The 24,945-nt window shown below is 54.2% G+C and overlaps 1 protein-coding gene across 1 annotated transcript; it reads left to right on the forward strand.

Annotated features, from left to right (window-relative positions):
* AMN (amnion associated transmembrane protein) lies at positions 1 to 22,999 on the forward strand. The gene is made up of 12 exons (XM_068399777.1): positions 1 to 43; positions 2,199 to 2,317; positions 2,422 to 2,466; positions 13,217 to 13,304; positions 14,852 to 15,087; positions 16,657 to 16,794; positions 16,876 to 16,984; positions 18,011 to 18,093; positions 19,064 to 19,250; positions 19,955 to 20,129; positions 22,488 to 22,602; positions 22,889 to 22,999. Exons 1-12 carry the CDS (start codon positions 1 to 3, stop codon positions 22,997 to 22,999), a joined length of 1,449 nt encoding a protein of 482 aa, XP_068255878.1.
* Positions 23,000 to 24,945: the final 1,946 nt, after the last annotated feature.

A 24,945-nucleotide genomic window follows, 5' to 3' on the forward strand; every position in this document is an offset into this window, starting at 1 on the left:
ATGAAGCACCTGTTCTTCCTCCTTGGCGTCCTGCAGCTCCTCGGTGAGTACGCCCAGGGCCCGACTGCCACGGTGAGCAGGGGTGACTGCTGGACCACTGCCCCATGTCAGATGTGCTTTTGGCAACCCTGTTTCGGAGCAGAGCTGCAGGCTCTGTCACTTAAGGTGTATCAGTGACACAAATAGGAAAAGGCATTTCCAACCAGACAGAGAGAAGGCGGGGAGTGAGGCTGGGGTTACCCCATTGTGCCCCTGCACCTCCTCAGCTCGGGTTTTTCTGCTCTTATTTGAAGCCAGCAGCTCTGCACTGCAGGACATGCTCTCTCTTGAGCATACATCACTTTGATGTTCAAGGACTGTGCTTCTCTGGAGACAAGGCTGATTAAATAGCACGCTGATATTTCCAGGGCTGTGGAGGGTGCAGGAATGCATTGGCACAGCTGCGTGGGGGAAAAGGCTTTGCACCAGGAGATTGACCTCCATGGCCCTGCAGCCACTGGCTGGGGGAAATGCCGCTGCCGGCGCAGCCGGGTCGGCACGCAGAGCCATCGCCATGGGGTGTGCCATGAGCCCACTTGACACCTCACCTCGCAGCTGTGGGAACGTGAGGCTTGTGTGCAATGGGGCTGGCTGAGCCTTTCAGCTAGAGCTTTACCCTCTCCATTCCCCGGCTTCGCAGGGCAGGAGGGACGCAAGTCAACCGCAGCAGGGACAGAACAACTTGCGATTACAGTCTGGGGGCTTTTTCCTTGCTTAAGCTCTTTTAGTCTCCAAGCCAGCCAGATGTTTGTGCCCACAGCACTGCAAGCAGCTGCTTGGGTCCTGTTCTTATCACTGTTACAGTCTTTTTCCCTCTCAGTTGGATTTAAAGTGGATATGGGGCAGTGAGGCGTTTGCTCTGCCTCAGGGCTCCTTCAGGCAGCTGAAAGCAGTGGCTGCAGCCCGGCATGGGGCTGGGGGAGCCCCTCTGCACCCTGCACACGGGCTCCAGCCCCTGTTCCTACCTTAGGACTTTCATTCTCATTAAAAATACATCGTTTCCTCTTCGCCCAGACCTGGCTACACACAGGGGCTCAACAGAGCCCCTGGCAGAATCAGACAGTGCAAATTCCCCACCGTCTGGACGAGCAGGGGCCGGGCATTCTGCAGCACACCTCCCTCCATCAGCTAGAGTCATTCAGGCCCCCTCCCTCCCCAGGCCAGACCAGGGGTCCCCCCGCCCCCTCCTGCCCCCTTCTCCGGCTGACCTCCAGTGCCCAAGTCCGACTCCACTGCCCAGTCCCTTCCACCACTGGGTTTCTACGTGTTTTGTGTGTTTTTTTCCCTAAAGAAAAGATGATCGATAGGAGCAAAGGTTTTTCCTTTTTTTTTTTTTTCTCCTTTCTGTCTCATAACTCACTTGCCTGAAGCCGTTTAATTCAGGCTGCTGGAGATTCATCTTCAGCTGAACTGTGCATCTCCCAGCCAAGCCTGGGCAACATCAGGCTGGGAGGCGTGCGGCTCTGCCGTGCTCCTGCAAACAGAGCAGGTCAGAGTGGAAACCCACCTCTGCCACAGCCTGTCCCTGGCCAGTGGGCTCATCCCTGCGGGGATCCATGGGCAGGACCACCACCGTCCCAGCAAGCCTCATGGGGAAGGCCTCTATTTCCACACTGCCGGTGCCTCAGGCTTCAGGACACCGCTGAATCCTCCCCTCCAGCCACAAACACACGAAACCAGCCCATATTTTGTGCTACACATCCCATAGCAAATGCCCTTTCTTCTCTCGCCCTGTCCTTGTGGTCCTGCCAGCTCTGCGTGCCCTCTCTGTACCTACTGGAAACACCAAGGTCGAGGGGTCCCTACACATTTGATTAGTCTGAGTGGCAAAAAACCCCACTGCAACAAATGCTTAGGTACCAGGTGTATGTTTTTCTTGCCCATTGTCTGCAGGACTTTTCTGCCTTCTCTCTGCCTGCCAAGTCTTTGTTCCTCACTCCCCTTCCTACCTTAGTGGGTAAAAACCATCACCCAGCCAAAAAAATCCCCTGGGCAGAGGAAGGGTGTGACTGCTCAACTGGGAACATGCGGGGGCTGCTTTTGGGTGTAAAATCCCCAAATTTGGCCCAAAACCCCTAATCCATCCCATAGCGCATCTCAGAGAGGGCTCCCAGTGCCTCCCACGGACTGGGTTACACTGGTTTCCCTGCTCCTCCCAGCTGCTGCCGCCGCCGTGTACAAGCAGTGGATCCCCAACACCAATTTTGAAACGTCCTCCAACTGGGATAAAGGCAGAGTCCCCTGTGCCAGCGACGTCGTTCGTTTTGAGAAGAACAAGGTATTGGATGTTTTTATTTTATTTTTTGCAAAATGCCATCGGGCATCAGAAAAGCCCTTTACGTGCCAGGGGAAAGCACACTTTTGTTTTTGCTTTTCTTACAGGTCATCTCAGTCTTCGTCAGATCTCCCCACATGCTGACGGACATGGTAAGGCAGCGTGCGGTGGTGCCGGGACGGTGGGTGAGGGCAGGGTAGGGCTGGCGCTGTCCCTCTCTCCAAAACTTTGACGTTTTACTCCGTGGTCCAGCCACACCGAGGATGCCTCGGCTGGGGTGGGGGATAAGAGTCACAGCAGCCCGGGTGTCTCTGTACCATGGAGCCAAAAAGCCCATTTCTGGGATTTTTTTGTCATTAGGGCAGATGGGGGATAGCACCCCAAAACCCACTTTCATTTGGAAGAAATTAATTTTTCCTCCCTAAAAGAAGGATAAAACTCCCTCTATGAGACTGAGACCTTGGCAGTAGTTTGCTGAGGAGCACCAACCCGCAGCATTGCCAACGCAGAGCAGGCTCTGGCCCTAGGCAGAGGCTAAGTGAAGCTGACACCAAAATACCTTGAAATGAAAACAAACCATTCTGGGAAATCCCAAAATGTTGCTTGAGAAATTTTCTTTCAAGTGCCATTGGATTTTTTATTTTTCTGCGGCATTATCAGCCTGGGCACGACACCCTACTGAAATGCATGTGTTGAGTGAGATAAGATTGGGGGGTCTGGCCTCGGAGGGGTTTCTGAGCAACCCAGTGGCCCCCCAGAAGAGGAGCCCTGCCTGGAGCAGGCTGAAAGGCAGCCATGAAAGCGCAGGGTCTCGATCCCCACGGTTTGGAGGGTCAAATTTAACAGGGAGGAATTAAAGGGAGAAGCAAACCCGCTGCCTAAACACGTTGGTGTGGGACGGGTCAAGCCCCATCCTAGCTCTGGGATGGCTTGAAATGGGCTGGATCTCGTTTGCAAAACCTCCTCCCCTGGACAGGACGAGCTTGCAGCTGAGTTTTCTCTCTTGGTTTTAGTGCAGCTTTGCTCTTTTATCAGCCATTAAATCCGAACAAGCCCTTGAAATTTATGTGGTGTAATTTGTTCAGGCTGTCTACGCCACTAATAGTTTTGATGCTTTAATAACGCCATGCACCGCATTTAATCCTTCTGCAAATATTTGGAGGAGTTACTTTATTTATATGGCATTTTAAATATGAATTTTTGAAGGAAAGAATGTACTGGGGAAATACGTACAAATGTAATGTAATAAATGATGTGGAATTTACCCAGAGAAGAAAAGAGCAAAATATCACTCCAGTAGATTTTATTTTACTTACAGATGAATGTATAATATTTCTAAAGTACTTTCATCAGAGGCCTGTAAAGTGCATAATTGGAAAGCAGCGTTATTCATTACGGCGTGAGCCTTGCACAGCCAGGCTGGAGAGCGGAGCTGGAGTAGCCCCGCGGCTGGCTGGCAGAGGGAGGTGCCACACAACCTTTGCACAACTCACGCCATCCGTGGCCGCGCCGCTGTGCCCGTTGTCTGCCGGCTGCTTGGGTGGACGTTTCCCATCGGGGCTGAGTGACGGGCTCAGGGTGATGGAGTGGCCTCCAACTCATCCTGATCAAAGGATCCAGCTGTCCTTGTGGGAGCCCCCAGGGATGCTCTGCTGCCCCAGGGTTTCTCTAGGATCCCACTGCTGGGGAGTGGCTGTGCAGGCTCCAGGGTTACAGTGAATATTTAGTCCCACCACTGTGCAGGAGGATGGGAGGGCAGGGGGGACCTAGGAATGAATAAATCACAGCAGCAGCACCAGTTCTGAGAGCCCAGCACCATTCCCCTCCAGCCGGGGGCTCGCCCCGCTGCTGCACCGAATTGCACTGTCTGTGAGCAACCAAGCTCTTACCAGGCTACAACCCAAAGCGCAGCTCACGCCTTCCTTCTGAGCAGCGCTGCCGCAACAATTCACAATGAACCATCCCAGCAAGCTTCCTAGCGTGGTGCTTAATATTTCTTTTTAATTTCGGCTCAGGCAGCTCCCTCCTGGGCGCTGCCGTGCTCTGTTGTCACCAGGTGATAAGGGGACTGCCAAGATTAGGGATGAAAAAGGAATGAAACCCAGCACCTGAGCTGGTCTGCCGCTTGTGGGGGTGGCGTGAAATTTGGCAACTGGCTGGTTAGAAAATGAATTGGTGGCGAGGCTGTTTGCAGAGAGGCTGGGCTGCACCTGCTCGGCTGCCGGCTGCGCCGCGCCGGAGCATTAATCACTTAAATCAGTGGGAATACATTAAGCTTGAGAGTAGCCATGCAGATGCTATACAGCTTTTGGCCAAGAAAAAAAAGGAGAGCGTTGCTTGTTGTAGCAGTGCAGGAGGAAATTCACGGCCGGGGAAGGGGCTGGGCTCTCATTGACTTTCATGAGGACGGTGCCCGCTGTGGCGGGTGCGGGGGGGGGATGCTCGGTGCCAGTGCCCTGCTGGTGGAGGGGCCGCATAAGACCTCCCACCCTGATACCCCCGCTGAGTGGAGCTAGACCTGGTGTGCCGGGGGGTCCTCATGTGCCACCATCAGCCACCCATAGACATTCATATTAAAGGAAACACTTCTGTGCAGTGAGCCCTCCAGCTCCCCTCCCCATCCATCCCACGTGGGCACAAGCTGAGTGCCAGGAGCTGCTTTCTCTGGAGGAGGCCGGGGCTGTTGGGGCACGCAGCCCACCTCCCCTCTTGGAGGAAAGCCATTGATCACCCAGCTCAGCTGTTATTTGGTCTGAAGTTTCAAGTGGGTCCCTAATTGAGCCACACACTAAATCCAAATCCAGCTTAAGCATAAGTGACTTTGAAGCACAACCATTGTGATTAGGCTGGATTTTCTGTGGTATTTAGCTGGCTAAAGATGCAGATCAGTATTTAGCCGGCTTTTAGAAGTGCCTGGGAGTAAATCCGCAAAAAAGATGGAGGTGTTCAGGGTGGCAGTGCCTGACGTGGGTGCTCCAGGGCAAGGTGGACTTTGGCTTCGCTTGTCTCCTTGATGGGCGAGAAGGGCTTCTCCGAGGGGTTTGACTCTCTGGCAATGGCTGCGCTTCCAAAGGGAGCCAGGCCAGGGCATGGCTGTGCCTGTGAGCCTGGCGTTTGCCCCGATAACACCAGCCCTGGTGTAGTTTGTGCCTGAGCCGGCCAACACCTCTGCATGGGCCAGGGATGGGTGACGCCACTTGCTAATTTTGGGATGGCAGGAGTCAGGTTTAGCCACGTGGGCAGAGCAGCCTCGCTCGACCCCCGTGGTGCCAGGGTCAGGGCACTGGCCAGGGTTATTCCACAGCGCCGACATCACCTTTCCAGCTCTGTCTCATCACCAAGCCCCGCCATGGTGGTGGCAGGTGCCTGTCCCTCCCCCTGCCTGCCCCACAAGGGGCTGCAAAGGCTGGGTGAGGGTCGGGAGCGTGCAGGGCACCAGGGTCTAACCAGAGATGCCTCACGCAGCATTATATTTTTAGCTGCTTAATTACAAGACCAGAATGTACTCGGCTTTGCTGCAGGTTGCTCCTGCTCTGTTCCTGGCAGAGACTGATCTTGAAATGCCAATTGCTCTCCTGGGGCACTGGCTCTAATGAATTGCCACGGTTTGTGCCCGTCCCAGGCACCGGCGCTCCCTCCCCGCTGCTTCCCAAACAGTGGGGTAACAAGACACCCAGAAAAAGGATTATTTTTCCTTCTCCTGAGATGAAGGTAAAAAAATTCACAGGCGTGCATGTGTGTGTGCCAGCACATAATCAGAAGCCCGAATCCTGCAGGCTTTTCTCCGGCAGCGTTCCCACTGATGGTTTGCCCTAGGAAAGGAGTGTGGTAGAACAGCCTTTTACAGTCACCTCCTCGAGTTTATTTGCTCCTTGCAGGCTAGTTTCCAACAGGAGGAGTCATTTTATTTAATATTTAATAACAAGAGCTATTAAAGCCTGTGATGAGCAGAGCAGCTTTTTTCATCCCGGACTGGAGCGGACTCTGGGGTAGGTCTGGCTGGGCGGCTGCTCTGTGGACCGGCTGCTGTCCCTTGCCACTGGGGATGGCTGCCCTGCCCACACCTCGAGCCACTTTCCAGCTCTCTCTGACCTTGTCTGTAGAGGGAAGTTCAGCAAAAGGAGCTGAACTAACCTGGAGTAGGTTTGGCAGATGGCTTTAAGCCTCTGTGTGCCTTCTGCATCTGTAACTCAAGTGTCTTGGGCTGGTTTAGCTTAATACGCTCCCCGAGGGGCTCCCGACATCCTTGTGTCTCCCCGGGACACCCGATTTCTGCACCCTGCTGGGATCTGTTTGGTTTCACATCTGGACGTGTGTAGTATGGGGCTGCAGTCAAACTAATGGCCTTTTTGGCCCGTTGCTTTTTTTATCCCTCCATGGCTTTTATTGGGGTCTGCGGGGTGGTTTGGCAGGGGTGTGTGGCCAGCACCTGTGTGGGATGGCCAGGAGCTGCAGCTCCTTTGTGGGACAGGCAGGAGTGTGATGTTTTGGGAACCCAGTGTGCCAGGCCACCCCTGTGCCAGGAGACGCAGTGGCAAGGCCAGCTTGGGCAGGCGATGCAGGGAGCCTGCGCCCCAAAATGCCACATAAAACATGATGAGCAGACATGGCGGGGAACCAGCTCCTGCACTAATGAGAGCATGGCCGCACTTCTGCCAAAGGACGGTGCCTTGCAGGAGCGGGAGGCAGGGATGCAGGCAGGGGAGAGCAGCCAAGCGCCTTGTTAACTTGCAGGGGATGACACTGAACTGATGACATCCCACCGGTGCACTGCTCCTCTGCCTGTGTCCCTGCCTGCTCCGGAGGGCGAAAGCAGAGGGGCAAGTTACTGCTGGGAGCAGAGGAGGGCTGGTGGTCATCACCCATGGACCTGTTGGAGTGAGTCCAGAGGAGAGCCATGAAGATGTGAGGACAGGCTGAAAGAGTTGGGGCTGTTCAGCCTGGAGAAGAGAAGGCTCCGGGGAGACCTTATAGCAGCCTTCCAGTACCTGAAGTGGCCTACAGGAAAGCTGGAGAGTGACTTTTTAGAAGGGCATGTAGTGATAGGAAGAGGGGGAATGGTTTTAAACTGAAAGAGGGGAGATTTAGATAGATATTAGGAAGAAATTCTTTCCTGTGAGGGTGGTGAAACACTGGAACAGGTTACCCAGAGAAGCTGTGTCTGCCCCCTCCCTGGCAGTGCTCAAGGCCAGGTTGGATGGGGCTTTGAGCAACCTGGTCTGGTGGAAAGGTGTCTCTGCCTGTGGCAGGGGGGTTGGAACTAGATGATCTTTAAGGTCCCTTCCAAATGAAACCGTTCTATGATTCTATGATCTTCTGCCTGCTGCTGATGTGTCCTGAGGAGAGGAGCACTAGCTTCTGTGCCCTGCTCCGCACTGCACCAGCCTGCTTGAGCGTGGATTTCATGGGGATAAAAACTGTGTTTCTTCCCTGGTTTCCTTGGGATGCTAAAGCCCCGTTCCTCATGGGGGTATGTGCCCGGGCAGGGAGCTCTTTGGGCAGCAAGGTCCTAGTCCAGCAGCAAGTCACCCTCCTCAGCTCCCCAGAGGTCTTGGGGTGGCCGCGGGTCATCCTGCCTTGCCAGGATCTGGAATAGCAGGTGTGGGATCAGGGGCCATGGCAGGGACAGGACAGACCTGGCGGTGGGCTGGGAGTGTGGGGTGGCTTGTGAGGCTGGGGGGAAGGACACTGTCCTGAGGATGAAGGTGGGAGCTTCACCTGGGCAGGAAAGTGAGTGAATGAACCCCTGCTAATGAACCCAAGAAACCGTACAGTGAGCGAGCCCCTGGCAACGCTCCAGAGCCGTCAAAGGGATTCACCTGCAGATGAATCTGGCCCCGTGCCTTGCTGGGGCCTTCAGCCAGCAGCTGGATCCCACCCAAGCACCCTCACTCAGACCCTGCCGGCCCCAATGAGTGTTGGGAAAACCCCCACTATTCCCACCCACAGGCAGCAACAGGCAGGGGCTGCCTGTTGCCTTGGCTGCCTGCCGCCGCTGCCCCAGTAAAGCACGACTGGGAGAGATGATAAAGAAATAGTTTTCCTTGCGCATTAATGCCCATGGTGGGTTACAGCACTTCGTGTTGGAGAAATAACCCCCTCGCATCCTATCCCAGTGAGGGTTTTCAATGGGGTGCCACCAGCACCAGTCTCAAAGCTGCACCAAGGCTGGATGCTGGGCAAGGGGATGTACCCGGGAGCCACGCACAACCCTGATGGCCACTGACCTGCTCACTGGTGCACCCATGGGTGCAGTGCTGCAGAGCCCAGCACGCCCGGGCAGTCTCTGCTTTGCTCAATGGGGATGGTGACACCATCTCACTCGAGCAAGGAATTCAAATGCGTTGACGCTGTGAATTAAAAGAAGGCTGGGGGAAGAGCCGGCTGCAATCACGAGCATCACCCACCCAGGTTCAAAGCAGAAGTGCTGCATTTTTTCCTGATGCTATTGATGGTGACACGCCAGTCATGCTGCGCTGCTGTCAGTCATCCCAGCCCAAAGCTCATGAATTGAGCAGAGTCAGGATGTGCCAGAGGCCAGTTCAAAGCCACTCACTTCAAAAACCACCTTGCTTATTATTTTCATTTGCATTTCAGAGGTTTGTTTCATTTTCACTTATGTGTTGGGGCAGCAGGATTTCTTCACAGTGGTTCAACGCTGGGGTTGCAAACGTGGTGACTCTGGGCTGAGATCCACATGGGATCTTCCCTTTTTTTTTTTTTTTCTGACTTTGATGAGAAAAATTATGACTGTGTTTCAGTTGTCATTATATGTGATAACGATGACCAAGGAGATAAGTCATTTACCAGTATCAGGGTTGGGAAATGACCAATGGGACTCTAAGCTCGCTGTATTATGGCCCTGGAGTACAGGTTGGCAGGAGCGAGGGAAAGCAGATGAAACTGCCAGCTTTTTGGCTTTGGTCCTTTGGTACATGTCATTGCTCAGTTCAAAATGTACTTGGAAAGTGGCCCAGCCTATATGCAATTTCTATACTAAACTCCCAAGTGCAGAAAGCCACTGCCCAACCAGAGCCTCCGTTTGTCTTCTGCAGCAAGCTGAGATGCTTAATTTATGTTAGGAAAAAAGAAAGAGCAAATTATACATGAACTAAAATCCACTGGATGACAGAGCCACTTCTGAAATGCTGCCCAGTGGTGTGCATCTCGGGGAGGGCTGCTGGTGGATGGGCAACAAGTCCACCTTGGTGGGCAAGGAGCCGTAGCTGTGGGGGCCAGCCTCAGAAATTCCTGCTATGAAGCAGAAATACAGGGCTCTTCTTGCTCTTCATGTTTGTGGAGATGAGGTGACTCCATCCTCCAGCTTGCATGGTGTTGTGTTGCATTTTAATTCCAGGGCTAGTGCTAACAGTGTTTGGGCAGTCCCAGAGTATGAAGGGGTCAGCAGCTGGGACATCGTGTGTGCTGTGGGATTCTCATTTCCCTGCCACACTCACACTCGCATGGACAGCTTCCTTTGGGCTTGGGAAGTCCATCCAGCCTGGGGTTTTGGCCTCGGTGGTGGAGGGGATCTCCAGTGGTAGCTGCAGAAGCTGCATCTTCTCCAGAGAGCCCAGAGGCCAGTGGCTCCACTGCCCTGCACAGGCACTGCAGGCCTGGGGCAGGTTTAGCACAAGGCGTTTTCTCCCACCTCTCTCCATGGGCAGGACTGGTGCCGTGCACTGCTGACCCTGCGTCTGCTCTGCACCCCATCCAGACCCCACTCACCTGGGCCCTCCCAGGCACAGGAGGACACGACCTCAGATGGTCATTGGACCAGCACTTGTGCACGTGTGTGTGTGCATCTCTAACCAAGCAATCTCTAACCCCGGTCTTGCCACACTGAAGTCAGGCATGCCATGGGAATCCTTACCGGGTTTTCCTTGCTTTGCTTTGTGCATAATGCCTGCACCCAATGCTCTTGCATTGCTTCCTGGAGCAGCGTGAGTAATGCAGCTTACAAATGTAGGTACATATTTGTCTAAAAGTGTTGTCTCTGTGGCTTTTTTCTCCCCCTTAGTTAATTTGTGAAGATCTAAACGAACAACCCCCTGGACAGGAAAGCTCATTGTGTCCTGCATGGCCACTGCAGGGCATTTGGGAAGCTCTGACCCACAGCCATAGTCAAAGTGTTTGGTAACTACAAGGCAAAGAGCTGGCAGGCAGGCAGGGAAGAGAGCAGGGCACTTCCCAACCCAGTGGTCTTGATCCAGCCACAACACTTACCAACGCCAACTTCTGCAGCCTGGGAAAGCAAGCAGAGTCCAGCCAGTCATGGTCCTGCTCTGTCACCCATCCCCGTCACCAGCTGCTGCTGTCTGACTTTTCTTCCTCCACCCAAAGACCCCTGCAGCTATGGGCCTGAGTGCCCACAGGTGACTGCTGTGAAGAGCTGGTACCCTGCACTGGTGAAACAATCCACTGCATCCCACCCAAACCCCACCCTGAGCAGCTTAGCTGGACCCCAGCAGCCAGCTGGCCACCTTCCCTGCTTGGCCCTGTCATGCACAGCAGGGTGGCAACCTGCAAACTGGGCAAGAGGCAGTGGTGAGGGGCTCCAGCCTGAAATGGTCCAGCAGGTTTGGGAGAAGTGACTTGGCCAGCAGTGCCCTGGGTATAGGCATTGGCTGACTGCTCCAAAGTGTCCCACCACCTGTTCCTGCTTGGGCTCACAGGAAAACAAGCCAGGGCACTTCTGAAGTGAAGCACCTTGTGAAAGAAGCTGGTGGCATAGACCTTTCCCAGCTCAAAGCAGGCCAAGTCCTGAGCCTCAAAAAGTCACTAACACAGCTTTTATATCTGCAGCTAAAGGACACGTTGCCATTCATACCCTGGCAGACCTTTCAGCCTCTTTCAGTGCTTCAGTATTGGAAAAATTTACTTTACTCTAGAGTAACAGAAATTCAGAGAACATGATGGCATGGTTTCCATCTAGGCATGACACACGCTGTGATCTCATGGAGCAGTGTCCACAGGCAAAGGCTTCTTCCTGGCCAGCGGGGAGACTCCACGCCCTTGGCGCAGATGTTGCCCAGACCTCAACTGTTCACCTTGTCTTCCCCTCTTGTCCAGCCCAACATGCGACATTGCTGGGTCTGAAGCAGATGGTGTACAGGAGCACTGCAGGGCTCTTCTCAGTGGCAGCTGCCCTCTACTCTCACCCTGGCTTCTCATGGTTCCTAAACCAAGAGGGGGACCTGGTCTATGGCCTTCAAAGCACTGTACCACCAAGGCACCAAACTTATAAACAGCTGCCTACAGCTTAGGGGTGAGGAGGTTTCTGCCATGTCTGTCCTCCCCCAGGGCGGTCCCTGTGTGGGACAGAGCATGCTCAGGCAAGACTGCCCCAAGGACAGAGTGCTATCACAGCCACCTGCAGCAGTCATTCATAAGTCTTGCTTTCTCTAACCTACATGCATATGTAAAGACCAATTAAGTAGATAAAACCTTAAAATCCCATCTAACGTGCTTCTGCCTGAGCACAGGACCCAGTGCATTGGCATAACGCAGTCCTGGAGGGCTTCTTGCTGCTGTCTGGGGAGTGATGCTAAAACCCTGGATAGACCGAGCTAAAGGAGAAGGGAGCCTTGAACATCATTCACTCCTTGACACATGAAAATATTGAGAGATAACCCAACTTTCTCTCTGGCAATTTCTAAAGATAAAATAAAAGAGGCTGGGCTGAATAACCTGTGTGCTGTGAACAAGTTGCCTCACTCAGTCGTTTACCAAGGTCTGTCCCAAAATCAGCAGTGCAAGCTGGTGACCCGGGTGGCTGGAGCTCCTTGCCGAAAGGGCTCCCATGGCAGAGCTGCACCTGTTGAGGTTTGTCCATGTGCAGAAGCCTGGCCGGGTTGAAGCCAGACAAGTGTGGTGACCCTGATTACCTGCTGGTGATGTCCGAACCAACAAGAAGAGGGTCTAGCTATGGCAAGCTGACTGGAGCATCTCTCTTACAAGGAGAGGCTGAGGGACCTGGGGCTGTTTAGTCTGGCAAAGAGAAGACTGAGGGGGATCTTATCAATGCTTACAAATACCTTAGGGGTGGGTGTCAAGGGGATGGGGCCAGACTCTTCTCAGTGGTGCCCAGTGACAGGATGAGGGGCAACGGGCACAAACTGAAATATGGGAAGTTCCATCTCAATATGAGGAAAAACTTCTTTACTTTGAGGGTGACAGAGCACTGGAACAGGCTGCCCAGGGAGGTTGTGGAGTCTCCTTCTCTGGAGATATTCAAAACCCGCCTGGACATGACCCTGTGCAACGTGCTCTGGGGGAACCTGCTATGGCAGGGGGTTGGACTAGATGATCTCCAGAGGTCCCTTCCAAACCCAGCCACTCTGTGACTCTACGAAATGCCTCTGTGTGCTTTCCTTGGCTCACGCTGAGCGCGAATCCACTAGCTGACATCTCACCAAGCACTGCCTAGGCCCCTGAGTTATTTTTTTATCAGGCAAGGGCAGCCTCTGGAGGTGGGAACCCATTAAGTGTGTGGACCTCTGGGCACTTGCAGAGTAAGGCTGTTTTTTTCATGGCATACCAATGTATAAAGCCATTCCTGAGCTGCTGGGAGTATGTGTGCAAGAGGAGGAAGGAGCTGTCAAAAGAGCTTATTTTGTTTTTTTCCTTGTTCTTGCTTCCCTGAACGCTTCATGCTTTTCTGTGTTACTGGAAGATAACATCAAACCGCCTCTCCCCATGGCAGCATCCCCATCTGTAAAAATGGGAGCTGATACTTCCCCATTAACGTGGGGCACGGCGAGGGGAACTCCTAATGACTGTAAAGTGCCTCGGAGACAGCAAGTGTAACAGGCAGCCTAATAATTAGCGCTGTTATTTGATTACAAGCCTGAGTGGCTGGCAGCGGGACCGCACAGTAATACTCTGAATCCCTTCATCTAGTACCTGCCCCTGAACGGAGAATTCGTGCTGGCATCTGGCGCAGGATTCGCAGCTTTCGATGGCAGCTGGGATCCAGACTGTGACTCAGGTATTTTGTGCCCAGACCAGTCACCCCATCAGCCCGTGATTAATAATTCAAATTCAACCCCAACGCTTCTACAAAGGTCTTCGCTGTCCCACCTCGTAGCAAAGTGAATCACTCCTCTTTTAATACCTGTCTTTTCTTTGATGACCTCCCTCACATCAGATCTTTTTTTCCCTGCTAGATCACCTGTCTTCTAAAAAAGTAATTATAGCAGGGAAGCCTTTGAAGCTGTAGCAGCGAGGCAACTATTGTTTGTATTTTACCCTGCCTGTTAACCATGTAGCCACATCAAAGCCCTCATTTTCTTTGCCATGGCATTTCTAAAGAAAACTGGTTAGGAATTACACACTGGTGAGCTGAACCGCAGCCTCGCAGCAAGCTGGCCTTTGGTCCGATGCACACAGGTGTTTCGGCGCGAGCGTATCCTTCCCTCCCCTTTTAGCCTCCAGCCCAGGTTTGCCATGACTGAGACAGCAGGTTTGTTTCATCAGTGCCTGTTACTAGTCTGAAAGCTGTTTGCTAGGGAGATGTATTTTGGTATTTAAGAGCTACCTAATACTTTCAGTGGCAAGTAACTTTTAGTTCAGCCGCAGGAAAGGAAGAGTCCAAGCAGAGCGCCTGTGCCTGGGCTCTGACTGGCAAAAAAAAAAGAGAAAAAAGAGAAAAAAAGCCCAAACTGTACTGCCCTGAGGAAGGACTGTGGCATCAGGCTGTCTGGAGACAGTCCAAAATCCTTCATCCCTATCACTTTTTTGCTTGGGGCTGTTTGCCCCCCATCTGGGATGCTCTGGCAGCTGTGCTTCGCACTGGGCTTTTCCTGCTGACCGTGCACTGCTCCCCTGAACCAACAGGCATTTCTGGGGCAACTTTCACAAATGGTTTTTTTTAAAGCATGATTTTAAACTGAATGCAAATAATTCAGTCAATGAATGCCTGCACGCTAGCTGAATCAGTAAAGATTAAGCTGTTGGGCAAGGTGAGAAGGAAGAAGGGCACTGCGTGATGATACTAACTGTGACCAGCAGGGAAATGGTTAATGGGTAAATAATTAATGGTTAAATAATTAATGGTTAAATGGGGCACTGGTTTGGGGGTTACTCGCTGCGGAGAACAGAGCTGGTCACGTTTCTGCAGGCCTGCCAGGCTGCTTGGAAACTGGGACAGGAATTATCATACCCATATTTATCCAGTTCAGCTGTTACTCAGCATTTGGGCAGCTGTTTCCCTCCCTAACCATAAAGGTGAGCTTTAAAGAAAAGCAGGAAAAATGTCCTGTGGGTTCTGGGGCCAGAGGCCTGCAGCCAGAAGTGGAGTCTGGGCTGAGCTGCTGAGACCCCACCCCCGAGTGCTGGGAAGCTTTGCTGAGCTCTGAGAGATGCCTCTGGTGGCTGCCCGGGAGGGTGATGACAGGGCCAGCCCTTCGTTCCCTGGCCACAGGGTGAGGTCCTCCACTTCGGGCCAAGCAGTGCCTGGTTTTACCAACCCATGCATCCACTGGGGCTGTGGGTTTGGGTCTGGGTCATGCTCAACCTTTCCTGTTGCTTTTCCAGGTGCAACAGTGAAGTTCACTGACGCCGAGCACCACACGTGGTTCGACCCCACGCTGTGGCAGGCCGTGTCCCCCCACGGCGAGCTTGAGCCAAGAGGGCGCATCTTCTCTGTGGATGAGGAATGCGTCCCGTGCCACTACGATGATGTTATCTTCCAGCCCGAAACCTCCTTCCGGGTAAACGTCGACTCATCGCAGCGAGTGATTCATCTCCGCAGCATATCTCTCATGGGCCAGGTAACGTGGGGATGATGAGAAACCGGCTCAACGCATCCTCGCCATGGCTCCAAAGTAGGTCAGGAGAGGAAGGACCAGCCGGGGATGGAGGAGCGACGCTGCGTGGGGAGATGGGGCACTGCTGTGGTGCTGCAGCTACATGGGCTGCTGCTGCTGTGTATGGTCTTGATGATTTTTTTCCTGTACCAGTTTGCTATCACCTCCCTCCCTGCTGTGTGGGAGCACAGGCCAACTCACTGCTCACATTAAAAAAAAAATGGCCAGTGTGCATGGGTCAAACCACCAGCAAATGGCATCTTCTCCAGCACCCAGGGGCTGTCCCTTCCCAGGCACGTGTCCACAACCGCGCTGCTCAGGGACCCTCTTGGGACACGTCACTCCCACCCCTGATCTTAACATGGCCTGTGGCCAGGCGATCGTCTCCCAGCTTTGCTTCAGTACTGCTCTTTAATTGATTGGAGGGATAATTATAGAAACGCTGGCAGCCGGCTGTGCTCCAGCCCGGGAATCAGGTGCACAACGAGCCCCGTCCTCACCGGTCGGAGGAGTGAAAGATCACAGGCTGCAGCAGTACGCACAGGCTCCTTCCAGGAGCGGGAGATGCAGCAGACATTTCATACGTTATTTATTATTTCTACTGCTGTGCTGCCTCGGATCTGCCATTTCAGGGCCAGGCATTAGGTAACTGCTTTTTTAGTGATAAACTCAGTTGGTGTCCAGGTGGGTGCAGGTGAGTCTGGACAAGGCAGCACCCCAACGAAGCTCACCTCGGGCACTCGTGGCCCCAGGGATACGGAGGTGGGTGGTCTTGGGTGCTCGGAGTGATGCTGGTCCCGCTGATGCCTGGGGACTACCCCACAGCACATCATCCCCCCAAATCCACCCCTCCAGGGGCTGCAGCTGTCTGTGCCCCAGGGCAGAGGCTGCTGCTGAGCGATGAGATGGAAGGAGAAGGTGCTTTTTATTTTTGTGATTATAGTGTATTTCCTAAAAACTGACCTTAAAAGCTACTTTGTCCCTTTGTAGCCAACCCACTACTTGCTCTGTGTGGGGTATTTTCACCCCAGGGTCTGAGAAATCCTCCTGTTGTGCCAGGGCATGGAGAAGCCTCCTGTGAGGGAGTTACCGGTGGCTTGGCAGGACGAGGCTGGTCAGTCCAGCTCAGCCTTTGCTAGTGCTGAGCCCACGAAAACGCTTCCCAGATTGAAGGAAAACACCTCAGATCCAGCCCCTTCCTCCCAGTAATTAAAATCTGATAACTTGAATTCTCTGGGAGAGCAGAAAGAGGGAGAGCAAGAAGTAAAAAAAAGCCCAGCCATCTCATGATTTATTTGTGGTCCTTTTTTCTTGGTTTTAAATTAGAAAGGGTTCTTCGGTTGGCCCCATGGAAAAGCCCAAATGGGTGTATTGGTAGGATTTTCCTGCTGCACTCACCACCTGCAATGGGGCTGCTCCAAGTTGGCCATCAGATGTGGCACCAGGCATCTGGGCGGCACAGCTGGGTGCCTGGGGACAGCACTGGGACCTGGCTGGGGATACTCACCCGCTTTGCTGCTCTTCCCCATGCAGGAGCTCAGAAGCCCCGAGGCCTGGGCCGGGTACTTGAGGGGTCCCTCCGCCCTGCTGCAGTTTCACGGCAATGGCACTCTCGAGGTGACGGGCACTGGCTGTCCTGACAAGTCTGGCTGTGCCTGTGGAAACGCCCCGGTGAGTCCTCCCATTGCAATTTTGGGGGGTGCCATTGCAATTTGCAGGGCGAGGGACTGACGCTGCCCTGCTCTCCTGTAGGATGGCCATCGCATCTGCGCGGCCCTGCTCAGGGCGTCGGGGAGGCAGTGCCCAGCGCCAGCGTGCCAGAGCCCTTTGCAGCCCCATGGCCACTGCTGCGGGGTGTGTGGTGAGTGGGGGGCACGGCCCTATTCCTCCTCCCCACCGTGCCGGCTGCCCCAGCCCCCTTCCCCTGGCTCTGTGGGGGAGAGCTGGGTGCTGGGGGTGCTGCTGGTCATGGGCTGAAATTTTGCTGTATCACTGCTCTCACGGGTCCCATCTGCATCCCACGTGCCACCCTCCCTGGGCACCTCTCTGAAGCATCAGCCTGGCTTTCGGGAGCCTGTTCTGAGTTGCAGCCCTTTGTTCCTGCCTGTGGTTTATCCTGTCAGGATGTCACAGCTCATCAGGCTAATAGGGCTCTGCTGAGTTTATGCAGCGGAAAACACTCAGAAGAAATGCACCTTTTTCACGGTAATGTCAGCTTTCTAACAGCAAGTTTGTTTCATTTTATTTAAAATAAAAACATGTAGATTGACAGCGTTCCCTGGGCACTTCTCTATTAATCTACCTGGAAGGCTGCTAACGGGAATTTTTCATGCACAATTGTCCCTAGATATTTGGCATATCATATTTGGCATATCATACCAAATTCATTAAAATGGCAGCATATGTTTCTCCGACGTGCTCCTAAAAGCAGAGCCCCTTAAAGCCTTTAGGAGAATTTCCTATTTCAACAAATGCTTACTTGCATTTTTTCCAAGGGAAATATTTGACTCAAGGCCTGCAGTGCAGCAGTACGGGGAGCGCAGGTGTCCCCTCCTCTCCGCCTTCTCTCCAAAGCCAGGGTAGCATTGCTGAATTGAAGCCTCACAGCCCCAAAACCAGGTACATGCAGATCTTACTGGAGGGATACGTGGGAGAAAGCTTTCCAGGGAAATCTTCTCTCCAGAGTATAGTGGAAACCAAAAGCCTCTCATCGAACCCAGTTGATTGATAAAAAGACCAGTGAGGGAGGGAGAGGTCCAGCCAGACCAGCTGCACGGAGGTACTGGAGGGTCCCCAGTGCCTTTCGTGGCAGTCGGAGCTGGGCTGCATGGCAGGTCTCTGCCTTGCCTCGGTAACAATGTCACGTCTGTCTGTTTTTGGGCTGCAGGAGCCACCATTAACCTGGATTTCACTCCTGATTTTGACCTGCAGAAGTACCGGGACAGACTGGTCCAAGCCTTGCTGAGCCAGGTACATCAGCCTGCCGGATCGGGTAGGGGCTAACAAAACCACAAGCCACTGGCCATGTCTGCTGGTGACTCATTGCTGTGGGGCTGTCTGGGGGACATGCGGTCCCAGCAATGCAGGGGGTTCAGCCTCACTCCCCACCACCCCTCAGGGCTCAACCTTACATTTGGCCTCTTGGATGTGCCACCTTGCCATGGGGGCTGGCACAGCCTCCCTTGCTCCCCACCACAGCCACGCTGCCCCTCTCAATGTGGGGCAGCTACCATCGTGCAGATGGGGAAGGATGCAGGGGGGCTTGCTGGAAACCCTGGTGTAGAAAACACAGGAGGTCAGGTCTAGATAACGTGGGAGGTCAGCCCATGGGATCATGCAAACCTGCAGCACGGGATCCCATGGCCTCTGGGAGAAGGGTCCTGTCGCTGGGCTGCTTTTTCATTCCCCATAGGCAAGCACTGGGTGTGTAACCGGCACTGGGCAGCACTCAGATGTATGCTGTACAAGGCATGTCTCCACGCTGCTGCTTGTCAGACACAGCATGACATCCCTTCTCCTGGCTGGGAGCTGCTGGGGGAGGAGGCATGCTCCGAGTTACACCAGGAGGATCGATACCAGAGTATTGCTCTATTGATCCCGAACCGAAAGCCTGCTGCCTGCCCCCCTTACAGCTGCACATGTCTTAATACAACATTTGATGGGGGTGCTACATGAAATTGCTTTCTGGGAGTGCTTGCCTCCGTGGCGGGACGCTGCATGCCGGGTGCTGGTCACAGCTTGGAAGGGAGGGGAGATATGAACCTCTCATTTGGGAAACGCAATGGCACTGCGGTAACAGGGATGGCAGCTCTGTGATGGGCCTTACATGAAGATTTATAGGTGGGCCTTGCAGGTGCATCCATCATGGCTGTCTGTAGAGGTGACTAATTTCTGCCTACCACTCTCATGGGTTTTAAGTGTCTCCTTGTGTTTTGAAAAGCCCAAGTACGCCGGCGTGCGGATGGCCATATCCAAGGTGCACAAAGCACAGACCTTCCTGGGAGTCATACCCCGAAGCTCCTCTCCTGTCATCCAAATCGTGCTGATTGATGATGGAGCAGGAGCGCAGACTGGTACCACTGCGGAGCAGCTGGCAGCAGACATCATGGAGGACGTAGCACAGCATGGTAACACCGCTGTCCTCCTTGGCAGGTCCCTCATGGGCACACCTAAACCCACTGCCAGCAGCCCATGTGTCCAGTTGGGTTTTGAATGTCTCCAAGGACAGAGACTCCACAACATCTCCAGGCAACCTGTCCTTGTGATGGGCAACCTTTGCATTAAAAGAGTTTTTTCTTATATTTAAGTGGAATTTACCGTATTTCAGTTTGTGCCCGTTGCCCCTTGCCCTGTCACGGGCTGCCGCAGAGAAAAGCCTGGCTCACCCCTTCAGCTGTGTCTTGCCAGGGCAGAGCAGAGGGGAAGGGTCACCTCCCTTGACCTGCTGGCAACCCTCCAGCCCAGGATACTGTTGTCCTTCCATGCCATGTCTGGCATGGTCAGCTTGGCACCCACCAGGACCCCCAGGTCCCTTTCTGCAGAGCTGCTTTCCAGCCAGACCACTGTGTGTGGAGGCAGCCTGGTAAGCTGGCAGATGCTGATAAACATGTAGGTCACAGCCAGGGGACCTGGTGGTTGTTGTGTGGGTAGCAGACCCACATGGGCTTGTCCCAGCTGAGTCCACCCAGCTGTGTATCCCACCCCCTGTCACTGGGGAAAGGTGAGCAGTGCCAGACCCAACTGCAGGCTCCCTCTGCCCTCTGTGTGAGTCGGTGTGGGGATGTGATGCCCTGACCAGTCCTCACCCCTATTTCTTCCTGCCCTTTCCCAGGTGAAGCATTTGGCATTTCAAGTGGTAAAATGGAGGTGGCCACTGGCAGCACTTTCAGTGGGCAAGTGGGGAGCCACACATCGAGCAGTATTGCAGTGAGGACCATCTTGGGGCTACTCTTCAGTCTCCTGTTCCTTGGGGGGATCCTCTTTCTCTACAGAAAGGGAAAGCTAAGGTAAGGATGGGGCTTCTGCTGGCAGCATGTTGCCAGGCTTCTCCTCCTTTGTGGCAGCTGTCACCCCAGGCTGTCCTTCCAACTAGCCTGGTGAACAGGGGCACACAGTGCTGCCCAGAGCTCCCACAGTGGTGGCCATGGCCAGACAGTCTGCTATACCCCATGTTATTGGTTCACAGAATCACAGAATGGTTTAGGTTGTAAGGGACCTTTGAAGATCACCTAGTCCACCCCTGCTGCTATGAGCAGGGACACCTTCCACGAGACCAGGTTGCCCAAAGCCCCATCCAGCCTGACCTTGAACACTTCCAAAGATGGGGCAGCCACAACTTCTCCGAACAACCTGTTCCAGTGTCTCACCCCTCATACTAAAGAATTTCTTCCTTACATCTGATCTCAGTCTTCTCTCTTTTAGTTTAAAACTGTTGCCCTCATTGTTCCCCATGGCTTATTGGAGTTGAGGTGGCTGAAAGGCACTTCTGTACCCTTGGACTGGTACTTCAGCCTCCTCCATGGCCGGGAGGAGTTGCTTCTTGGCATGGTGCGGTGTGTTCTGGCTGGAGCAGGGCGCTGCAGCTCAGTTGGAGCTCTGCACAGCCTGGTCATGCTGCCCAGATACATCTCCTGTTCCTTATAACCATTAGTTTGCAGCCCTGTCAGGAGATGGAGGACTGAAACTGCCAGCTGCTAAACAGAAGTGCATCAAGATAGTTCAGAACACTCGTCCCGCAGATTTGTAGCCCTGAAAGGGAGTGACAGCACCCAGGAGCAAATGCAGCTTCTGGTGCGTTAGTTGTTCACACTGCGCAGTGAGCAGTGTGCAGGTCCCAGGGGAGGGATGATGGGGCATACGGCCCCTGACCGCACCGCAGCTGGGAGCTGGTCAGGAATGCCCCTTCTCCATTACCTTTTCCCCTCACAGCTTGGAGATGGGCTCTGGCAGTGAATGGGGCATCCCAGCAGTGCCCACAGTGCTTGGGGCACCCACCTCGGCTCCTCGCTCATGCACTCACCTTCACATGGAGGGTTTTGCAGGGTTTATTGGTGGATGTCTTTGCACGTGAGGCCGTCTGCTGGGCCGCTACGGCTCGTCTCGCCCACCTGCCCACGGGCCAGCGGCGTGGACCCTACGTGTTTTATAACCAGAGGGTGGGAATTGCTTAAATTTGCACGTGCAAAGTGTGCTGATGTCTGCCAGGGGATGCTGAGCTCCCCGGTGCTTGGGCTGGCCATGTCACAGGCTCACAAGTCAGGTTGTTTCTTCCCTCCCGGTTCCTCTGCTGGGGTTTTCTCGCCGCGCAGCAGCGGCCGTGGCCAGGGATGCTTGCCCTGCCGCTTGGCACGTGCTGACATGACATTTCCTAGCAATAAACCCGCGCCTTCATTTAATTTCTAAATAAAACTCCCAGGTCCATAATTGCTACTTGATGATTTATCTTCCACTGACACTTCTTTGGACGCCGGACAGGCCTTTGAAACCGGCTCCGTCAGCAGCGGGAGGGAAGTTCGTGTAGCTACAGGAGACGGAGATGAACCCGAGCCCAGGGCACGTCCCCGGCCGACCCGCTCCTGCTGCGTGTCCCCGGGTGGCTCTGGGGCAGGGCCCTTTCTGTCAGTGCTGCTGAGCACCGTGGAAGCATCTGATATCAGCAGGGATGCTGCAAATTAGACAGCAGGCTCTGGGAGCTTCCAAACAGAGTCTGTCTCCATGCAGTGGAGCCATCCTAAGCACCAGCAAACCAGGAAATTTAGCTTGTTTCCACCAAAAAGGCCCTGGCACAGCCTCCCTGCAGACAGCACTGCTTCTCTGATTGCATATATTGAGCCTGTGGTCACAGTGTTTAAGTGTTGGTGGGCTCTCAGGACCCATGGTGACATGTGCGGACCCACTGCTGAGACCACCCGCAGCAGGTGCCCGGTGCAGGGGATGGTGCTCGGTGACTGGGACCCTTAGGATAAGAGTAATGGAGAAAATAATAAAAGTAGTGATGGTGATTAAGATGATAAAATGATAACATGATAAAAGTAATTAGTGCTTGTTGAGATTGCAGTGGGAACAGGTGTCAGCTCTGTGGCAATCCATTTCAGGCCACAGAGGGAGAGCAATGGCTCCGAAGCGAAGCCTGTGCTAGGGTTGTCTGCCTCTGACAAAGTTCCCTCCAGGATGCATGTCCCAGTCCTCCAGGCTTAATGGTTTCTGCAGGATATGGCAGCTTTTCCCTAGGAAAGGGTACAAACATCCTGTTTCAAAGACAGCCTGAAACTTTGCCCCTGTATTTTCCCATCCACCTTGTGAAGATGCAGGGTTTGGCTGGAGGAGCTGCTGGGACAGGAGGGATGCAAGTGGGTGACGCCCAGGTCTCTCCCCAGGTTGCCCACCCTGCGCATCCCCTGGCCCTGGGACAGAGCAGAGGACACGGCATCCCCTGCACCAGCCGGTGACAAAGGCTTTGACAACCCCATGTTCGATGTGGTGAGTTGCCGCTGCCCAGGTACACAGGGATGCTCGGGGCCGTGGGCGGGAGGTGGCAGGGCCCCAGCCAGGACCCTCTTGAGTGCCTGTCGGGGTGCAACACAAGGTGCAATGCACCTGGCAGGTGTCCTCCTTTCTCCAGGCCAGGAAGGTTTTGTGGGATGCTCCCATCCTCCCATGGGTCACCAGCTCCACAGCTGCTGCAGGCACTTGACACTGGCTGGGTTTTGCCATGGGTCTTGCTTCCTTTCTCCATCGGTTGCTTTTCCTTCCCTCACTGCTGCAGGAGCCACCAAGTGCTGACCCTGGAGAGGAGACCCCGCAGGAGATGGCTCCCAAAGATCACCAGGTCTTCTACCTCAACCCTCTGTATGATGCAAGCGAGACGGAGACCTGACAGCGTGGCCTCATGCTGGGGGCAGCCACCACCTCCCTGGGGACACCGCCTTCACAGCCCCTCACATTACTCCTGGTGGCATCTAAACCACAAGCAGATCCCACCTGAATAAAAGTGTCCATGAAGTGAAGGAAACCACAGCAAACCTTTGCTGTTAGGGCTCAGCCACACAGGCATGGCCTCCCTGGTGTTGCTTCTGGGTTTTAAACTGCATTTTGTAGGTATCAGTCATTTTTAGACAGTTCAACATTGATTTTTGGGTCTCACGTGATACCTGGGGAAGATGGGGTCTAACTCAGCACCCCGTGCTTTAGCCATCACCATGCTGGATTTGCCCAGGGCATGCAGCAGGCTGAAGGATGCATCCCTGGATCAATGATGGAAATTCAGTACTCAAACACATTTCAAAAGATGGCCTGGAGCCTTCAGGGCTTGGACCCATTAGTTGGGTTTAAAAGGGGATTATTTTGCTTTCCAGCAGTGTGCTGGGCGCCAGGAGATCTCTGCGCAGGGTCCCCCCTTCCTCCTCTCGGGGACCTCACTCCCGTCCCCTGAGTGCTGGCACAGGGCTCCGTCCTGAGCAAGCATTTCCCTCCCCATCCCCTCCACTGAGCTGCCTGAGCTTGCTCCTTTCCCCAGTGCCTGGGCTGACAGTTGTAAGACCCTCTTGCACGTACCTGGGGATTTATCACATTATTCCCTGCAGCGAGAGAGCGCATCTTCTTGCAGTACAAGGGGACAGAGGTTCGGTGCCAGCGTGAGGGGTGCCCTGGGAGGGGAGCAGGCAGGAACCCGCTGGCTGGGGACAGTGGCTCTGGGCCATCCCTAACGAGGGTCAGGGTAGCGGCAGCACTGAGGGGCCTCGTTAGCGGTGGTGTTGGCGGCCTGGTGTGTGTCAAATACCCTCCTCTGCCCGCAATGTCAGGCAGCGCTTCATTAAGGGAGCAGGTCTGATGGGTGAGGCTGAAATTATGGAGATGCATGCAAATTTATGCAAATTTACACTCTACTGGGTTTTCAGTAGGGCTTGTTGGCATATTCCATAAGGAAGCAGCTATTTTAAGTTTATTATATTTTGTTCTAGTCTTTGGAAGACATAATCCCTTGTCAAAGACCTGGGAATTCATCATTAGGTACATCGGAGCCCTGACGAAGGGTGACGAGCAGTGTGTGGTGGTGAGACTGGCCCTGCTGCCCCTCTGCCTGCAGAGAGACCACCGGTCACGGGCAGTGCGAGCAGTCAGGACACCCAAAACAAGCCAGGCAGGGCACAGGGCCATCTCCAGGCATGGCTCTTGACATTGCTTTGTGAGCTGGAGCAGAGCCAGGGCCGGGGAGAAGGTCTGTGCTGGGGGGACAGGGTGCATGGACATCTCTGCTGAGTGTGTCCCTCTGGCAGCACTGGGATGAAAAGCAACTTGTCCTGGCAGGAGCTTCTGCTGCGGCTGTCAGGCACTTGGTGCTGAATGAAACTGTCACCAGCTGGGTCAAGAGGCAGAGGAAGCCGTCGGCTGCTGCAAGCAGTGGCTGACGCTGGACAGTTGGGAATACCCGTTCCACCATCCCATCATCCTGCATCTCCGTGGAGAGCAGAGAAGCAGGGACAGGTCCCCAAAACTCACCCCACATCCCACAGAGCACCCCCATGATGTGAACCCAAGGGACACCCGCCCCCCCGCAAGCCCTCATCCGGACCTCATGAGACCGGACAACACCCCATGGACAGGGCGCGGGTGCGGACATGGTGCAGCAGGGTCAGCCCGTGCGTTGCTTGCCGACGAGGCGGCGGTGCCACGATGTTACCATGGTGCCTGCGAGAGCAGCCGCAGCAGCCGCTGGCCTCCGGCCTCGCATCGCGGCTGGGTCTCACTGCAGAGGGAGGATGCTCGTATCCATACAAGTGTTACTTGCTGCCTGTGACAGCCTTTTTGTGCTCTTTTCCCCTT

This window comes from Nyctibius grandis, chromosome 4 (assembly GCF_013368605.1).
Source record: "Nyctibius grandis isolate bNycGra1 chromosome 4, bNycGra1.pri, whole genome shotgun sequence".
In the NCBI taxonomy this organism is placed as follows: domain Eukaryota; kingdom Metazoa; phylum Chordata; class Aves; order Nyctibiiformes; family Nyctibiidae; genus Nyctibius; species Nyctibius grandis.

What these genes read in the sequence shown, in the direction of transcription:
- AMN (XM_068399777.1), top strand. Translation starts at nt 1, where the DNA reads ATGAAGCACCTGTTCTTCCTCCTTGGCGTCCTGCAGCTCCTCG. An exon ending in TGGCGTCCTGCAGCTCCTCG is followed by an intron (nt 44 to 2,198) that starts GTGAGTACGCCC and finishes TGCTCCTCCCAG; the next exon opens with CTGCTGCCGCCGCCGTGTAC. An exon ending in TTCGTTTTGAGAAGAACAAG is followed by an intron (nt 2,318 to 2,421) that starts GTATTGGATGTT and finishes CTTTTCTTACAG; the next exon opens with GTCATCTCAGTCTTCGTCAG.